This window comes from Hydra vulgaris, chromosome 02 (genome assembly GCF_038396675.1).
Source record: "Hydra vulgaris chromosome 02, alternate assembly HydraT2T_AEP".
NCBI lineage: Eukaryota > Metazoa > Cnidaria > Hydrozoa > Anthoathecata > Hydridae > Hydra > Hydra vulgaris.
Genome location: NC_088921.1, coordinates 43,276,515 through 43,297,075, shown reverse-complemented (window position 1 = coordinate 43,297,075; position 20,561 = coordinate 43,276,515). Strand labels below are relative to the sequence as shown.

The following is a 20,561-nucleotide window of genomic DNA, read 5'->3' as shown; positions in this document are numbered from 1 at the left end:
GGCTCATCCGCGGTGCTCTGTGATAAGACCGTAAGGACTTCTTGGGGCACCTAAATAAAAAAATTTTAAAAAAAAATTTCTAAGGCAATGGCTTTTAAATAAAGTAAGGGGTTATTCACAAATTACGTCACGCAATAGGAAGAGTAAGGGGAGCTTGGAGATTATTTGGTCCATCAGTCAGAGTTTTTAAATTTCTACAATTTTATATGGAACTGTAGTAGTGAAAAAAATAATGTATGTACACTCTACTTTTCCTATACCAACTCATGTCAGTCGAAGTATTTAACTACACTGTAACTATATTAAAGTATTAAAAAATTTAAACTTTTTTGCGTAAAAATAGCATTTTTACTGAAGCCTTATTATTTATAGGTTTGTACAAATAATGACTTTTAAAGTACTGTTAAATAATAATAAATAAAAACTATATGTATTAATTAGTTATCTAAAAGAAGCTAAGAAAATTATAGTATTTATCTAAAAACAGGCTATACAGGTTTCTAGAAAAATTTAAATGCCTATACCAACATCAATATGGATTTCAAAGCAAACATTCCACAACCCTCGCACTTATTAAAATTACTGAAAATATAAGAAGAGCTCTAGATAATAAGCACTTTGCATGCAGGGTGTTTATAGATTTGCAAAAAGCTTTTGGTACCGTGGATCACTCTATCCTTCTCACAAAATTGGAGTACTATGGAATCAGAGGCATCCCACTAAAATGGTTTACTTTGTACCTCCAAAACAGAACACCGTTTGTTTCCATTAATGGCATTAAATCTGATTTAAAGCCATTAATGGTTTGATTTAAAATTGATCAAATGGCGTCCCACAAGGTACAGTTTAGAACCACTTCTTTTTCTACTTTTTATTAATGACTTAAATACTTCTTTTAAATTTGCAACTGCTTACCATTTTGCTGATGATACTAACATGCTTCTGGTTGACAAATCACTTAAAAAAATCAATATATTAATCATGAAAAAAATCAATATATTATTCAAAAATCAAATATATTAATCATGATCTTAGTAAATATTATTCAGTGGCTTCGTTCTAATAAACTTTCTCTCAACTCTAACAAAACAGAGATGATCATCTTTAAATCCAATCTGACACCAATTAATAAGCACTTAAATTTCAGACTAAGCGGACAAAAAATTTATCATTTTTTAACATTGTCAAGTATGGGGACAATCCCATAAACAAATCATTTTAAAGTTGTCCCTACTCCAAAATATAGTTATACTGAAATAAATTTTCAATATAACAACTTTAAATCATTCTTTATTATATCAATCAATTCGCGATCCTTCAGTTTTTAATCTGATATTTTTAACATTTTGAAATTCTTTACTTATCCATCTCCATCTAATTCCTTTGGTTTTCCATCTGCCATTTTTAATATTTTTATTAAATTTTTCATTCCAATATTAATATTAATATTAGTACTAATATTTTGATATTCTTTATTTATCTATCTATTTATTTATCTCTTTTCATTCATATATTTTCTACTTCACACTAAATCTTTGTTGCTGCTGTCATTATTGACTAAATTTTTATTGTTGCTGTTATTGTCTTTATCTATGAAATTCTCCTTTTACTATAATTGTTATCATATTTGTTATTATTACTATTATTATTATCATTAAAAAGAACAGGAGTATTTTAAATCCCATCTTTTAACCAAACCGAAAGCAATCCGAACCAAAAGCCAAAATAATTAATTATAAAAAGAAAAGAAAAAATTTCTGCAGCACACTAAGAATCTTATTCAGGCACAAATCATTAGTCAATATAAAATAACAAAATTTAAGTTATAAAAAAACTCATTCAAAGTTTTTTTTAAGCTAAATCTTTTTTAATGTCCTCCAAAAACACACGACTGGTTGGTTTTATTTGACTTATTTGTATCATTGAACCCTTAGACTGCTGATTTTAACTTTTTCCTTTCTCTACCTACTTGTCATTACATGTCCACTCAAATTAAACTCCTTTCAAGCATACAAAATACCTTTACTTCCATCATTATTTATTTTTTGTCACTGTTGTATTCATTAAGGTGCTCCAAGAAGTCCTTACGGTCTTATCACAGAGCACCACGGAAGAGCAGTTAACAAGGAAATTGACCCCTTCTTCCTCATCACTACCTTTTTGTTATTCATTAAAATCAATCAAAGTTCACTTTTTATTGGTTGCTCTACTAAAATATGTATTTTTTGAAACTTTTGACGATATATATTGGTATTCAAGGGCTCATTCAGAATTTGAGAGGCTCGGAAATATGCTTAAGCTTACAAAAATGTTTTCTCGTAAGTCTTAAAAAAGACAAATAAACTTTCTTCGAATCTGATACATAAATATTTTAATTTTGGAATAATAAAAAACAACTTCATTTAATGGTTTTCATGCACCTTTAAAAATTCCCGTATTAACAGATTTGTGCTCAAAAACATGCGTAACTTAGAGTAGAGCTTAGCAAAAGGGTGTACCAGAAATAGGTTTTTTTTCCCTTCTTGAGGACATTTCTCAGGTTTTTACCATTCTCTGAAGTCCACAGAGGCTATTAATAACCAAAAAATCAAAATCAGTTGCGAAAAAGTGATTTCTGTAAAATTTAAAAAAGTGAAATATTTTGAAAATGAATATTGTTTTGTTATCCATGTTGTTAAATTTCTTAGGACATTTTTCTCATTTTTTTGTTTTTTTAAACATTTATTGATGAATAGTAAGGTGAATAATATTATTATTAGTGTAATGCATGCTTTTATTTTATATATATATTATGTTTTTGTAACAGGCTCGGGTACGCTTATTTAAAATATTTTAGGAGGCTCATAATTATATTAAGATTACAAAACCGTGTGCATTCTCGTAAGCCTTGTGGGCAAGAAAAAAATCATCTATACTTATATATAAATATTTTTGTTTTGCAACACAATAACTTCATTAAGTTATTTTCATGCATCAAATAAACACCAACAAAAATGTCAGTATTATACTCATAAACATGCCTGATTTAAAGTAACACTCAACAAAATGCTAATAGTACGCTTAATGTTTAAGCATACATAAACCTGAGTCTTATTTGTTCATAAACGTATAATTCTCTTATAAAAAAAACAAATTACATGCCAATTTAAGTCATCTTTGGTCAATTAAAAAGTTCAGTTTTGCGGCTAACATTGGTCGTCCTGTCAGAATAGATCCAAATAAAAGAAAAAAGAGGAAGACATACACTAGTACCAAAAAGCTACTGTTTCCTGTAAAGTCTTCTATCAATCAGCTGTCAAGGGCAGCTGATTGATAAAATATTTTAACCAGCATTGGAAAACCTCAGGTATACAATTTTATAAATAAATACTGATTATTATTTTAAAATTCTTTACGGTTTAAATCTACTAAGTCTGTTGTAGTTTGTTCTCAAAGGTTTCCTAGCAAATATCTTACCTGCAATAGTAAAACATTTAAAGATCCACATTATGTGTTGCTTCTTTTTTAATGAGTGTGAAGAACAAGATTCAACACATCGTTTAATTTTGACAACACAAATGACATCAATCTTAGAGTAATCTAAGATGAACACTCCAAGAGAGTTGACCAGGCAGCTATGATCTTAGGTATATGAGAATATTACAACATTGTTGATCAGATTTTTGTTACATACTGTGACATCACTGCTTCCAACACTCTAACACTGAAGTACTTTTTTGGAATTTTTACCATCTTCACAACCTTCTCTGTTCTGATTTATCTGAAGGCAACACATGTGAGAGGTACACATTTCTCATTTTGTGGAGAATCTTACTGATGAGATTATATAAAGGCTGGTGACTCAGAACGAGGTGGATAGGGCGGAGCACATCAGGTTTGATTAGAATCGGTTACAGATTGGGTTGTTTTTAAACAACACTAAAAGGGAGGCCCTGAAGTTCCTCAAGAGCCCATTGACCACAGAGGTATTTAACACGAGAACTACAAGAAGCTATGTAAACTAGTTGTCTTTTAATTATTAGGAGATGTACCACTATTTCGTTTTCATTAATCTGGAGTCTTCCATTAATAGTTAAATTATATTATCACTTGCTTATTTTTTTTTTGTAAGGGGGAGGGGGGGGGGGGTAAAGTACATTTTAGAGTTTTTTAAAAATAATGTTATTATTACTACTAATTCATTCCTAAGGTGTTTGGTAAATGCTTGATACCTGCTTGCCTATAGGATGACTGAAAATGCATCCTAGGTGATGAATCAGAAAAAAAAGTTGATAAAAATGACTGAGCAGTCTTATATGGGGAAACCAAAGCTACCAGTTATTAACAGGTTAACGGAGCTTTATGATCGGGGTTTCTATAAGTTGTGATTTATGCATGTAAGAGCTTACTGAGCTGGTAGATAGCTGAGGTTCATGTCGGAGAGTTGAAATGGCAGATAAAGCAAAATGACTGTTAGACATTTTACATATTTTAAAGGATTTTGAAGCTAATTGAATGTGTCAATGGCTGCGCAAAAAAGATTATCCTATTGATCCAGAACTTTGTTAGAGACTACTGATTGGGCAACACAATAAAGAACCGCATACTGGTGGCCAGAGAATGATTTCTTAAACTAAAAATAAATATTTTAAGATTCATTTTTCACAAAAAATTGTACCTTTTTTTTGAAAAATGAAGTTTTACTGCTATTACTTTTACTGGAACAAAAAGTGTTTTTTTGGTAATTTTAGCCTATTTGAACCTTAGAGAATGGGAAAAAATTGAGACGTATATATTTTTTTTTTGGTACACTTTAATGTTTAATGTTAATAACCATTGCAAGATAGTTATATCAAATGAAGGAGGCTAAAATTTTTCAAAAACATTTTTGGACAATTTACTCAAAAATCAGTTTTGTTTTAGTAGTGTGTCACTTAAAAATATTGTAAAAGTACGCATTTTAAATGCGTAATTTTATATTGTAAATACCATTTAGCATATTTAAAAATAAGATGCTACTCAACGCGGTTAATGCATGTACTGGAAAATACACGAATTTTTGCGTTTTTATAAAAAGGTCCATTTTTTTAACCCGAATAATTTTTAGAAAAAAAAGTTTTTTTTTCTCCTAGCGCTTTAGTTTGTCTAAAATCAAACAAAGTTAAATTTTTTTTTAATTACTCAAGTTTAGATATAAAATTTTGCTTTATAGTTGATGGACCATATTTTGGTATAAAATAGTGCTGCTCTCAATTAAGATAAAACATTAAACTGAGAATACATCTTTTTCAAACAAGTTTTAAGTTATATGTTTAATTTCTAACCAGTCATATGTCTGCAAACATATTAAAGGTCGAAAAAATTTAGTTATTTCAAGTTTAAAATCTGTTTTTCCCATTTTATATGAAAGTTTTTATTAGTATGAGTGTGACGAACACACAAATTGACATACGACTAGTTAGACTTTTAAATTTAAACCTCTTAAGGTTTATTTAAAAGTCTAAGCTCAAAACTCAAACATTACTGTGATGTGAGCCATTCCTATTTTATAATGCCATAAAACTATTCAATTAAAATTCCGGTCTTTAAATTATAATAGATTAATATATATATATTTTATTTGAATATATATAATTTTTATTTTTTTTGTAGAAAATATATATACATATTTTCATACTCCATCGCAAAAGATATGTTAAGTTTTAAACAATATATATAGATATTGTTTAAACTTAACATATCTTTTAAAACTTAACATATCATATTGTTTAAAAACAAATGTTGCAGACCGGAAAAAAAATATGTTTGTTATCACCGAGAACAAACAAGACAAAAAAGTTTGAGAACTTGCATTAACGTACATTACAATTTATTACGCAGTATATTACAGTTTAAGTTAAATATGTTTATATGTTCTTTTTTAATTGGATTTACTTAACTTACTAATTTTATATTTTATTATTTTGCTCAGTGCAACTATTTATTAAATAAATATTTTATATTATAAAATTTGCTAAACATTAATAGTTAGGCAATTACCCATTTGGTTTAGTTAAAAAATTATAATTGCTATTACAGATTATAAATTTTTTTTTTCTACTTAATTTTAGCTTTTTTTAAAAATGTTTTCAATTTTTCGATTTACTTTTTTACTTATAAATTTCTTTTAATACTAAATGAGTCATGTTTAAGTTTGTTTAGATTTTATATTAAATTGTATTATTTGATAATAAACAACGTTTTTATTTATATTTTCTAATAGTAATTTCTGACTATTTATTTATCATTATCAATTTTTGAATCTAATATTTATATAATTTGATTAAAAATCTGTTTAATCTTTGCTTACTACACTTGTTTATTTAGATCGTTTAACAGGGGCGGATCTAGGGGACGTCTGGTACGTCTGTGGACGTACCCAAAAAATATCAGAACTATAATTTTGGTCTGAGAAAAAAAAGGGTAATGCTCAAATAATAAGTTACTAATAAAATATACTGCATTTCAAATTATATATTTTTTTATATTATAAATAGTATTGCAGTTTTGTTGAATCGGGTTAAAATTATAGTCAGTTATATTTATAGCGTAACGGGTTCTTGTTTAAAGCGAGTTGTTTAATCTAGATTTAAGGTTTACATAAAAATAGTTATGAACCGGAAGTCAAAACAATTTTTGATAAATAATATTTGTTGAAAGACATTAATTGACGCTCCCAATCACTATAAAATGAAAATTCTTGTTAATTTTGGATTTAATTTGTTAAAAAAATTATTAATAGAACTCTTTACTTAAAATAAATTGTGGACGTCCCTTTCGACATGCACCCTAAGTTAAATATTTATTAAAATCTTTTGTTATACGGTTATCAGGAAGTGAAAAAAATTATAATAACAAATACACAATACAATACACCATTGGACGTCCCCAATTTTATATGATTATATAGTGAATCTTTTTTTAAATTTTAGTCTTCACAATTTAATTTTTATATATATGATATATTTGATAAAAAAAAATTGTCGGACGACCCCTTTGACATACGCCCTGATATATATAAAATTTACAAAATTAATAAATGGAATAATAAACTTATAAAATTATCAAATTACCAAATATTCAAAATGTCGCTCGAAATTGAAATCACGAAGCTTAATAACGAAGTCAAAACAGCTATGCTGCAAGATGACAAAATAAAATTAATCTCCTGGAAAAAAAAAATTGGAAACAAATGTCAGTTCTTTTAAAGATGCCAATATTGTTGACTCTTTTAAAGATGAGACACTTAAAAGTTATGAAATCTTTATTCCAAAGATTTTCAAAGAAAAACATAATGGCAATTTTCTTGTTTTAAAGTACTGATATTTTTATTATATTGTTTTGTTATTGATACAATGTATTGATTTTTTTAAGTAATAAATATAAAACTAATAAATATAAAACTTAAAAATACACATAATAAATTTAATGAAAATTATTTAATTGTTATATTTTACGTATATCTTAGGTCTCAAACAACTGGAAACTGTCTATACAGTTCTATCTCTTTATGTCTATCTGGGAATAACTGTATAGTTAATGATTTAAGATTATTGACCTCAATTGAACTTTTCCTAAACGCTGATTTTTATTATAACCACCCAACTTTTCAATATGTTTTTTAACAATAATCCAAGCTCTTTTTTATGTTTTGATAACATTCTTCCTTTGTCAGTCTCCCTAAGTTCTTTGGATACAGGAAAAAAATGTGAAAAATTGGTACAAGAGGAAGCTGTTTATAATTGTAATGATAAAAACTGGTTTTCTTTCCTTTGTATTCTTGCATTGTCAAGTTTTGCAGCAAAAAAATAGAATGTTTATACTAGGGTTGTTCGCCGTAAACAAAAACTTACGAAAATTTCGCATTTTTATCTTCAAGTTGTTATTGCGGAAGATGTTCTTTCGCAAATTCACCTTCCGTAATGCGTTATACGAAAAAAATAAATAATAATTATTCCGTAATAGCTCTTTACGAAAAGAAACTTGCGAAACAAATCATTTCGAAAGAATATTTGCGAAACAGTTCCTTACGGAAGGAGCGTTTCGGAATGTGCGCTTACGGAATAAACTCGAAAGTATTCATTAAACTGTTATACAAAAAAATATTATTATTTATTATTTAAATAAAATAATGTTGTTAAATGATTCTTCAATAGTTTTTACATATATATCTATATATCTATATATATACATCTATATATATATATATATATATATATATATAATATATATATATATATATATATATATATATATATATATATATATATATATATATATATATATATACACACACACACTAAAAAAAAAAGTAGAAATTTCTACCTTAGGGTAGGATATGTGATATACCTTTAGTAAGGTATAATTTTCTACCTTTTAGGGTAGAAAATTATATTAAAAACAATTATTTGTCATACAATTTTCTAACTTAAAGGTATAATTTTCTACCTTATAAGGTAAAAAATTATACCTTACTAAGGGTATATCTCATATCCTACCTTAACTAAAAGTTTCTACCTTTATTTTTCAGTGTGTGTGTGTATATATATATATATATATATATATATATATATATATATATATATATATATATATATATATATATATATATATATACAGTGATCTTGAAAGATAAAGAAAGTTAGGACGAAGGTGGGGGGGGGGGGGGGGGGAGGGGGAAGGAGTTGCTGAAACAGAATATCCGGGGGGCCTAACGCAACTCCAATCTAAATAAAAAAAAACTGAAATTTGAGTTAGTTTGACGGAAAGGACAATATATATATATATATATATATATATATATATATATATATATATATATATATATATATATATATATATATATACTTGTATATATATATATATATATATATATACTTGTATATATATATATATATATATATATATATATATATATATATATATATATATATATATATATATATATATATATATATATATATATATATATATATATACAGTGACCTAGAAAGGTTAAGAAAGTTACGCAGCTAAAATTTAAATAGAAAAAACTGAAACTTTAAGTTAGTTTTGAGGGAAAGGACAACGCTTCCTCCGCAACATGTCCCTATACCAGTGTTTACATGCATTAATATTTATCAAGTACCGACTTTGGTTCACTTCCGACATTCGGTTGTTTATTGTCTTTGGCTTTTCAGAAATGGAGGTTTACTATTTATATTCTTATACATAAAAACTTAGTAAAATATTTGGTTCCATTACATTTTATGTCAATTTATCACTAATTTTTAGACTACAGCTCTAAAACTTTCAGCGCTTGTATAATCCTGGTGAGCTTCTATGTTTAAATTTTTTCCCGGGGCAAAGATTCGGGAAAGGGTTGTATTTTACGTACCCGCTTTTTTGCTGCAAAATCTTGCAACTAAATTTTTACTGCTCTCCAAAATAGCCAGAGCTTTATAACTTTCAGCGGTTGTATAGTTCCAATAACGTTGGGATGTTGAAAATTGCGGGGGAGGGGAGGATCAAATTTAAAGCGTACGTACTTTATGGAGTAGTTATTTTTTAGGATTGACTACATGACCTATATCTTTTTTTGATTTCAACGACAGCATTGTTTCCCAATCACGAAATTTTATTCGTATAAAACCGTTTCTTTTTTTCCATTAACTTACTGACTCATGGGGCTAATTAACTGCTCTCTCACAACTTCGGGTAAGTAATGAATATAAAGAAAGGAACAGGAAAAAAACTGCCTTTGAGTTAAGCTAACGACAAGTTTACATTAAAAATTAGTTCGATAACGACCCTTTTTTTTTAACCGATTTACTATTTGAGGCAAATCTACATGATCCCAAACAAATGACTTACATGCTCTAAATTTTCTTTTTTCCCTCAAAATGGGAAAGTTTATGTTGTTCAAGTTATGTTCACTATTTAACTCTTGTTCATTGAAAAACATTTTTAGTATATCTTATGAAAGTCTAGGTTTATTTATAAAAATTTACTAACTGAAACATATCAATAATTATTATAATAATTAGTATTTTAGTTACCTAGCTAATCATACGTATTTGATTCATAAAACGTATTTAAATATTTTTAATATGCCGCGTTTCGTAAGTGTTTTTCCGTAATGAAGTTGTTTCGCAAGTTTCAGTGCGAAAGAGTTTCGTTTCGAAAGAAATTTGGTTTTTTATCATTATTTCAAAAAATAAAACCTTAAAATGTTCATATGTTGCAATACTGAAAATAAAATTTTATTATAAACATTTTGGTATATAAAAAATTTAATTTTTACAATTATATCAGTTTGGCCAAAAAAATTTTGTTATAGACTCCGAAACGTCGTTTAGCGAAATAGCTCATTTCGCAAGTGCGACTTCCGTAAGCCCTATTTTCGTATGTTGCAAAATAGTTTTGTTTCGTAATTCAACTTGCGGAAGACAACATTTCGTAAGAAGCATTTGCAAAATGAACATCGGCGGTTTTTTTTGTTTCGTAAAATTCGGTACGAAAAAAGAAAATTCCTTATTTTCAATATCCTTCCGAAAGAATTTTATTTTTCCGGAATTGTATGAAACATTCCGGTTAACAACTCTAGTTTATACCCAGATTTTGGTCTACCAAAGTATAAAAGTTTATTTAGCCATACTATTTTACCTCGTATAAATTCATTAAACAATATTAAATCTTTTTATCTCCTTTTTTGTTACGAAGGTATTTTAAATTTTTTTTCTCCTTTTCAACACAACCATTATACTCCTTTATTAATGAGAGAGATTTTAAAACGCAAAATTTGCGATGGAATTGGCAAAAAGTTACATACTAAAATAAATTTCTATGTTGAATCTAAACATCAAGATTGTAATCTTTTGCAAGAAAAAATAAAAAATAAATCAATGCTAGTTTCTAGTCAATCATCTACATCTTTATCCAATTTTAGTAAAATTACTTTTTGTGAACCATTTTCTTTACCCTCCAATAATTACGATATTGGTTATTTGGTTTCTAACTATACTAGTTATTCAAATGTTGCAAAAACCTTAAATAATTCTGAACTTCAAAATTTAGTTCGATCTGTTTTTGTTCCTAGTAAGAAATTTATTTTTCCTAAAAATAAAAATGGACGAAGTTTTCAATTTATATGAATAGAAAAATTTCCATGGCTTACATACTCAAATATATTTGATGGAGCTTTCTGTTTACCTTGTGTACTTTTTGGGCACAATTTTCCATCTGAATGTAGTTTAGCTGAAGGTTTATTTAGTAAGCCTTATGATCGCTGGAATGATGCTTCTCGTTACTTTCAGAAACATGTGTTTGGCAAAAACAATAAGTCTGTCTGCAGAAATAAAGGTTTACATGTAAAAATTATTATGTATAATTATCATCGATTTGGTCTTGTAAAACAGAATCAATAGACATTAAATCTCAAAAAATAGTTCAATCACAGATTTCCAAAAATCGACAGTTATTGCAACCTATTATTGAAACAATTATTCTTTGTGGGCGTCTTGGGCTTTCTTTACGTGGGCATAGAGACGACTCTAAGTTTCATTCTGAAAATGGTGAATTTTATATTCGCACTGCAGGAAATTTTATTGAATTGCTACATTTCCATGTTCAAGCTGGTGATAAAATTTTTGAAGATCATCTTAAGTATCATCAACAAAATGCTTCCTACATATCTAAGACACCACAAAATCAACTAATAAAGTGTTGTGGAGAAGTTGTTACTGACGCAATAATTGGAGAAATTAAAAACTCTAAGTATTTTTCTATTATAAATGATGAAGCCTCAGACAGTAATAATAAAGAACAACTATCATTAGTAATACGATTTGTTGATTCCAAGTTCAATATAAGAGAAGAATTTATTAGTTTCTTACATTGCGCTAACGGTGTTACTGGTCAAGGATTATTTCGTGTTTTGTTAAAAAGTATTTCAGATTTTTCGTTGGATATCATGAATTGTAGAGGACAGTCATATGATGGTGCTGGGGCAATGTCTGGACACACCAAAGGGTTATCATCTCGTGTTTTAAATCTTAATGAAAAAGCTATATATGTTCATTGTTACAGTCATAGACTTAATTTAGCCATTTGTGCATCATGCAATGTTCAATATGTCAAAAATCTTCTGGCGCATGTTAAAGATGTATCATACTTTTTTAATCTTTCACCTACAAGGCAACAAAATTTAGAGGAGCACATTGAAAGAACTGCTCCAGTTGCTGGTAAAAAAAAATTGAAAGATGTTTGCAGAACACTTTGGGTAGAAAAAGTTAATGTTTTGGATACTTTTCAAGAACTTTTTATTCCTTTGGTTTCTTGTCTTGAAAAAATGTCTTTAAATGTTAATAAGAGTTTTAATCACTCAACGTCTTCCAGTGCATCCTCGCTTCTGAAGTTAATAAGAGGTTTTGACTTTATTGTTGCTTTATGTATAACAAGAAATGTCTTTGACATTACTCTTCCAGTAACACGAATGTTGCAGTCAAAGAATAATGATATTTATGATGGTTTAAATCTTATCAATCTCTAAAAATAGCCCATGAGCTAAATGTTACTGAAGCTAAGTCAAGAACTTCATTTATTTAAAAAAACAGAAATAATGCTTCTTCGGAATGTGTTTCTGATTATTTTAAAATAGCAATCACAATTCCTTTGTTAGACCATCTGAGTACTGAACTAGCCACAAGGTTTGACAACACTACCATAAAATTTTATAAAGCGCTTGTCCTAGTTCCTACTAAAATGATTTCAGAAGTTCGAAGTTCTCGTGACACTAGTTGGAAAGAATGTATAGTACCTTTTAGTGAATTTTACAGGGCAGATTTACCAAATCCACTAGCTTTATCTGGTGAGCTTGACCTATGGGAAGCTTATTGGTTAAATTTTGAAGGTAATGTCCCTTCTAATATTACTGAGACTTTAAAAGCAATAAATTTTCCTGGCTTTGAGAACATAAAAATTATTCTACAGTTACTTGCTACCTTTTCTTTAACTTCATGTGAATGTGAGCGCACATTTTCTTCGCTTCGGCGCCTGAAAAATTATACGCGAAGCACAATGGTAGAGGAACGCTTAAATGGTTTAGCTTTGATGAATATTCATATAGAGTCAGTAATAGATATCGAAAAAGTTATTGATAAATTTGAAATTAATAATCGTAGATTAAGTTTTAAAAAAATACTAAAAAATAAAAGTAGAAAATTAATATATAAATAATAAAAAATTAAAAAATTAAAAAAATTAAAAATTCATTACCGCTAGGTAAAAGGCTATTTTCATAGCCACACATTTTTATAAAACATAATTTAGCATGAACTAATTATTGGCATACAATGTTTTTTGCTGTTACCTTCAGGTGTATCGATTTTGTTACGGTTCATTCTTTTAAAGTTTTGTGTTAAGATTACAAATGTTATGATTTTATTTTTTTTAGATTTGTTTATCAGCAAGATTGAAAAGAATGAAGATGGGTTTACAATTTTTTTTTAGCTGACTGGAATACTAGAATGTGACACTAAATATATTTTTATATAACTCCATATTGATTATTTTTTTGTTTTGTTTTTAGGTGCCCTTAGTTGTAACAGTCTTATCACAGAGCGTAGCTGAAGAGGATTTACTAGGAAATTCGTGTCTCCTTCTTTACCAAAGCTTTCTTTGAATCAGGGATATCTTGCTTCTGAAACATGCAGCTATTACATCACGGCTATTTATTATAATATTATAATACCTAATGTAAAGAATTTTTTAAATAACAAATATATAAATTTGAAACAGTAATATGTAATCCTATAACTTTATAATGGGGTATCAGCCAGGATCCAGGGGGAATGGGCCCCCTACACCATAATCTTAAATTCTAAGAACATTTAGTTCTTAGAATTCAGAACCTTTAAAATTAGAGGACCTTTTTTTTTTTTTTTTCGGACGTACCCAAATAATTTTCTGCATCCGCCCCTGGTTTAACATGTGTTGTACAATCTAAAATAATTTAATTATTTAGTTATTTATGAAATACAATTACGATAATTGTATTTGTGAATTATGAAGTCATGTGACAAAACCGTTACTTTGCTACCGTTACTCTTGAAACTGTTTATTTGAGTGACACTAGGAGCTACTATATTAACAGGTTAGGATAATATTTCATATTATAAGATGAGAACCAATTAAGTCTTGTAGACTTCTATTCCTTCCATTTTGGCAGATACTTTACACTGTTTCTCTCTGCATATTCAAAAATAAAACTCCTTGCAGTTTATTTGTTAGAAAATGGAGCATTTAATTAATTAGATAGAGACATTTAATTAAATAAAGATGGAGGGATTTAATTCAATGAAGGTTGAGAAAAAACTTAAAATGAAATAAGATGTTAAATCAAAAGTTGTTAAATTAAAAATCTGATATTTAGTCTTTTTAAAACAGTCAGAGTATTGACTGCTAATACCATGTATAGCATGTAAAGCACACTTTCAAATGCTCAAATAAAATGCCTAGAATTTATTATAATATATTATTATAAAATGCTTAGAATTTATTATAATATATTTATTATAATATATTGACAAACAAAATATGATTATAGCAATAGGAGGGGGAGACTTCAGGCAGTCTGTCCAGAGTCTACCGTGGGGTAAATTAAAAAAGTTGAATAAATTTTTAGAAACACATTTATAGGATTAAATACTTACATTCCCAACATCCAACACGTGTTGCCTGCACATACCTACTTACATGTCTACAGGTAACCGTTCCTACTAAAGAAAATAGCACACACTCTGACAGGGACCGTATCAAGGAATTGAATGATTCGCTTGCAATTCAATATTTTACATTGAATTACCAAAGAAACTTTTTATTCACTTTTAAATCTTTTTGTTTTTTTTTGAAAGATGAGAGTGGGGGGGGGGGGGGATGAACTATTAATTGAATGTTTTAAAATACGACGACCACAGATCTACCATCACATCAACCGTAGACAATATTGTTCAAAGGTGGAAAAATATAACAAAATTTTATATTCAAGTAAAGTACTGTTACTTAAGTTTTACTAGAGTACAAGTAAACGTTATCGGTTTGCTCAAGTAAACGTTACCGGTCGGTTTGCTCAAGTAAACGTTACCGGTCGGTTTGCTCAAGTTAAAGTAAAAAGTAGCTAATTGAAAATGTAAAAGTTGCCGCGTTACTTTTTAAACAGCTTTTTAAATTTTCTTTTAAAACCATTTTAAACAGCTTTTTAAATTTTCTTTTAAAACCATTTTAAACAGCTTTTTAAATTTTCTTTTAAAACCATTTTAAAAATAATTTTAAAAGAACTTTTGACTTTAAATCAAATCGAATCAAATATATTTCGAAATAAATTATAACATTTCAAAGGAATTTACAACAGTACAAGTACTAATATAAAGTAAATACCTGAATATACAACATAACGTTATAGAAAATGATGAAAAAAGTAATAATAACTGATATTAATACTAATAATAATAACAACAACAACATCAATAATAATAATAAAAACAGGAATATTTCATATGTTCTGATATGTGATAATTAAATATTTGATATTGATTATTATAAAGTGCTCCAAAATATTTAACTGTATTAAGATACTCTAAAAACTGTTGGAAACAAATTATATTTAAAATATTCAATTTTTAATACTTGTTATTAGTGATAAGATATTAGTTTTTGGTGTTATTCAGTTTTTTATTAAAAAAATAATTTTTAGTAGTGTACCACCTTAGAGAGTTTATTTATCAAACAAAAATTGATGTTTTGATTCGGTACGACTTTTTATTTGATACGAGTTTTTATTTAATACGGTTTTTATTTTATAGGCTACAAAGTTTTTATTTGATAGGCTACATAGCAATTTTGCTTGGCCGAAAGTCATAAATTAAATAAAGTGAATAATTATGAAAAATCATTGCAGTTTACAGAAATAAATTGAATATATTCTGTAATATATTAATTTAAAGATTCAATGTACTACTGATTTTTATAATAATATTAATATTTTTTTTTTTTAATTTATGAAATTATGAAAAATTATTTTAGACTTTATATAATGTAATAACGACTTTTTGAGAAATAGTAAGGACAAGACAAAAAATACAATTATAAGTATATTGATCCAAATCTAAAAATCGAATTTTTTTAAGACATAAAAGATAAAATGAAACAATAATGTTGGAAAAAGAAATCGCTTTAAAATTTCTGTAAAGTTGGATATTCGGTCGCTCATTTTCCACTGGAAAATGCCATAAAGAAAGACTTTGAAATAAAATTTATGAAGATTTATGTTTTCGGGATTTTAATTGGATTCATAATTATTTTTACTTAACTGTTGATTTATCTTGTGTTTTAATGTTTTTTTTAAAAAATTAGATAAATAATTTAATAACAATAATAAATTTTGGAAATAACACGCTTTTGACCAAATTATAGAATATATAAGAACATTTTCATGAATAATTGTTCAAATTTGCTTTGGATTTTTGTTTACAAACTCTTTAAGAAGATATTAAAGTAAAAAATTATGGAAGGATTGGACTAAAAACTAAATTACTCGCTTTATTATAACAGTATTCTACAGTAACAGATTAATACGTTATTTCACATAACTTACACAAATCATTTGTCCTAAATGCACGATCATATCAAATTTTACAATTAGCTAAAATTAGTAAATATGCAATTAGAAAAATATAAAATTAGTAAGATTTATTAATAAGTATTTATCAATTATTTAATACTAATGAAATAAGAAGAAAGACCACAAATTGCCACTCAAAGGTCTGTTATAAAAATGAACGTTAAAAGTTTGAATCCCAATTTATTTCTGAACTTCTTCATTTTGCGTCCATTAAAAATTATTCATTAGCTTTACGAAACTATGTATTTTAATTACCGATAATATATTAAATCTACGAAAAAAATATATGGAATCTTAAATATTTCCACTAAGGTGAGGTTGGCAATAAAATTTTGTAAGGTATCTTTTCTATAGAATATGATTTTAATTGTGTGTGTTTTTTTTTGTTAAAGTTATTCAATTTAACGAAACAGTGAATATTTTTAAAATATAGCAGATACACCTAAAAAAAGGGTCTCATTTAAAAAAAAAAAGTCCTCAAGTTTCTACATTTAAGTAAGTCCATTAGTATAAAATAAAGTAAACTTAAAAATATATAAAAATAATTACTTCCAATTTTGATTCAGTTTGAAACACATGGCACATGTGAATTCTTCTTCTTGTAATATTGATACCAAAATTTGTTTCAAAACCAGGAACCTCGTCTCTAGCACATAACGCAACTGCATAAGATGGGGCTGTAATAAGTAAAGCACCGTGCTCGCACTCGCTAATTTTAAGTATACCATTTTTAATACTAAAATCAACTCTAATAGTTTTTCTATGTTGTTTTTTTATTTTTTTCAAAGTGTCTAAAATTATCGCTTCTGATTTAGCTTCGGATACATAATCCGATCCAATATAATCGAGAATAAATGATAAATCATTAAAATCTTCAATGTTATTGCTATTTGTCGAAATATCTTCGCGTTCTGTAGAATTGAAAACTTCTGATTCAATGTGTTTTTTAACTAAATGTTTCTTTCTAAACCTTTCAAACATTATTCAATCTTCAAACTCTATTATAACATTGACACTCAAACATAATTTTTACCAAATTTTAAAAACATTATGTTGTTTAGTTAAGCTTTTAAAACACTTATTGCTAATTATGGCTTTGTTTCTATCGTTTTAAATTAAATAGACATTTGAAGCTCATTAAAAACCGTTTAATGGTAAACAAAAAAAGTATTATATTTATTTATCCTATATGTATCGCTTAACATCTTAATTTAAAACTAAAAGAAAACAAAAAATTAAAAATGGTAATTGCTTTCCCTATGGTCCACTCTATTTATTGTAATCCAAGTTATATATGCCAAATATATATAAGGCTAATATATAAGGCTCTTGCATGCATTTAAATAAAAATTTTGTTTTCTAAATAATTTTACGATAATAAGAATAGCACACGATATTGTTTCGTGGTCAACTAGAGAGTGATTTTAGATTGTTTAGTGGTCATGGAGTTCATATTCTTTTCACTCTAGAGAGTGAGTGGGCTAGTTATTTTCTTGAGAGTCTCAGAAAAGGTTACTGGTGTAGCTTAGAAGGTAACATTTATTGATTCAAATGTGTTACTACATAAAAAAAATGCTATTAAATGCGTCATAAAAAAATAAATCAAAATGTTTTTCAACTAAATTGTTATATTATATTTTAAATATCATAACTTGTGTAAGCTGGTAATAAAAAAAATAGCGTTATTTTACATATCATAACGGGAGTTATGACATTTAAAATAACGTGTACATAAATGTGAGCTGGCGTAAGCGCTCCTTACAAACTCAGTTTCAAAACAAACTTAACAAATTTACTAAACTACAAATCTAACAAACTCTCAAAAAACATCTCTAAAATTCTCTAAAAACCCTTTAAAAAAGAAATCTCTATAACTAACTCACCAAGTAAACGGACAAGTTTTGCAATAAAATGGGGGCAATAAAATGGGGGCCAGGGGGTTTAAAACAATTTATAAAAAGAAGCTTTGTAATTAAGCGAAAATGAAACTTATAAGAGTTAGGCAATTTTTATAAAAACTAAATTTTTGCATTTTTTAATATGTTAGTATAAATGTTGTTTTGCATGGGCGTCATTTTGAAAATGTAAATAAATAAAAAGTTTTATATTAAAACTAATATGAACTTATTTTCTGATAGAACTCTTTATGTTTAATGACTATAAAAAAACGATTTAAATTAATAAAAGTTGATAAATGCTAAAGAAACGTTGTGTTAAAAGTTGCAACAATAAGTACAATAAAAAAAATAAAGAAAGGGTGTTTTGTTTATTTATACGTTGTAGAATAACGTGCTTGATGGATTTTTATAATACCAACCGATAATATCCCTGATGACAATATTGTTGCAGTGAGTGACATTATAAACCGAAACCAGTAAACGCGCTTTTGTTGGTCCAACTGACGGGTAGGGTTGCCATCTGGTGTTTTTTAAAGCCAGATTTCTCAAATCTGGTTTGTTTTTTATTGTTTGGCTTGAAACTTTTGTTTTGGTTTATTTTAGAAAATCTGGTTTAAATCTGATTTATTTAAAGTCTTTGGTCTTTTTTTGTTTTATCTAGTATATTTTTTAAAATCTGGTTTAATTCTGGTTTATTTAATAATAAATCAATTTAATCAAGTTTTTATTTCATGAAAAAAGTTGATTTGAGGGAAAGAAAGATTTCCATTTTTTTTCATTTTATAGAAGAACAATCAAGTTTAAAATTAATTTAAAAAAATGCTTACTTTAAAATCTTAAAACGTTAAAAACTTTTACTTGTAATGCCATTAAAATGTTGTTTTTATCCCATAATTGCCAAAAATATTAGAAAATTCTTACATTCAAAATGGCATTTCTTGAGAAAAATCTGCCTGTAATGAATGTTGTTTCCCAAGTTGCCATTTCAAATCTACTTTAATATCTTATGGATGCAAAAAGTGAAGACATTAAAAATCATTACAGAAATCGTCATTAATCATAAGTTAATTGACATTGCATCATTAGAGAGAGTCTAAAAACTTTTAAGAAAAATGAGTTTCAAAAAACATCACTGAATTTTAAGCTGCTTTGTGAGACCATTTAGAAGTTTCTGGAGACCTAGACCTCTGCAACATAGATGCCTACTGCCTTGGTTGTCTATGTGTTCCGTTTCTAACTATTTTGTTGAGTCTTCTCACAGGTCATCTGCATAAAAATCAGACTAAGAAAATATTAAACCAAGTCTTGCATGCAGTCATTTTGATCAAATCATATTTAATAATTTAGCAGGACTTTAAAATAATTAAGTCAATTATCGCAAAGGTTGGAAAATAAATCTATATCCATATGCAAGCGAAAAAATAATTATATATTATACAGGTTTATAGAGTCGGATTTAGTATAGGTGTTTGAAAGTGAACTACCTTCTCCACGCCGCTTTGAAGGCTGGACTGGCACCCCATTAAACATTCACTAACTCGTTCTTCTCCTCCTCCCTCACTCTCGTACAAATTAAATTTTTATATTCAAGGATGAATTTTTGAATAAAAAAGCATTTTTTTCAAAATATAAATTATAAACAAAGCTTTAAAACAAAAAGTTATGGTTTTTTCTTTTTTTTTTTTGTCTGGTTCTTTTCTGGTTTATTATTGTTTCGTTTTTGGCTTGTGCCCGAAAAAAAACCTAACAACCCTGTTGATGGGCCAGTATTGGCTTTAGTTAGCTAACACTGGTCAACAAAAAAATACTTTTTGAATGCACCATGAATCTAAATAACTTTTTTTAAACCAGTTTTTTGCGCTAATTTCAAATCTGCTTTCAGTTTTCTTCCAGACGTCTAGTTCTTAAGATAATTGGAGTTTTATTTTTTGGACATTTTGTACTTTATCCTTATACATAAACATTAATAAACATTCAATATTTCAAGC

General features: G+C 27.4%; 1 protein-coding gene across 1 annotated transcript in view; it reads right to left on the bottom strand.

The window, feature by feature from the left end:
* LOC100197014 (uncharacterized) overlaps positions 1-17,800 on the bottom strand; it is a 75,709-nt gene extending 57,909 nt beyond the window's left edge. Inside the window, exon 1 of the mRNA XM_065790997.1 lies at positions 17,225-17,800. Coding sequence (XP_065647069.1) covers positions 17,225-17,656 — 432 coding nt within the window. The 5' untranslated portion in view covers positions 17,657-17,800. The remainder of the gene's footprint in view (positions 1-17,224) is intronic.
* Positions 17,801-20,561: the final 2,761 nt, after the last annotated feature.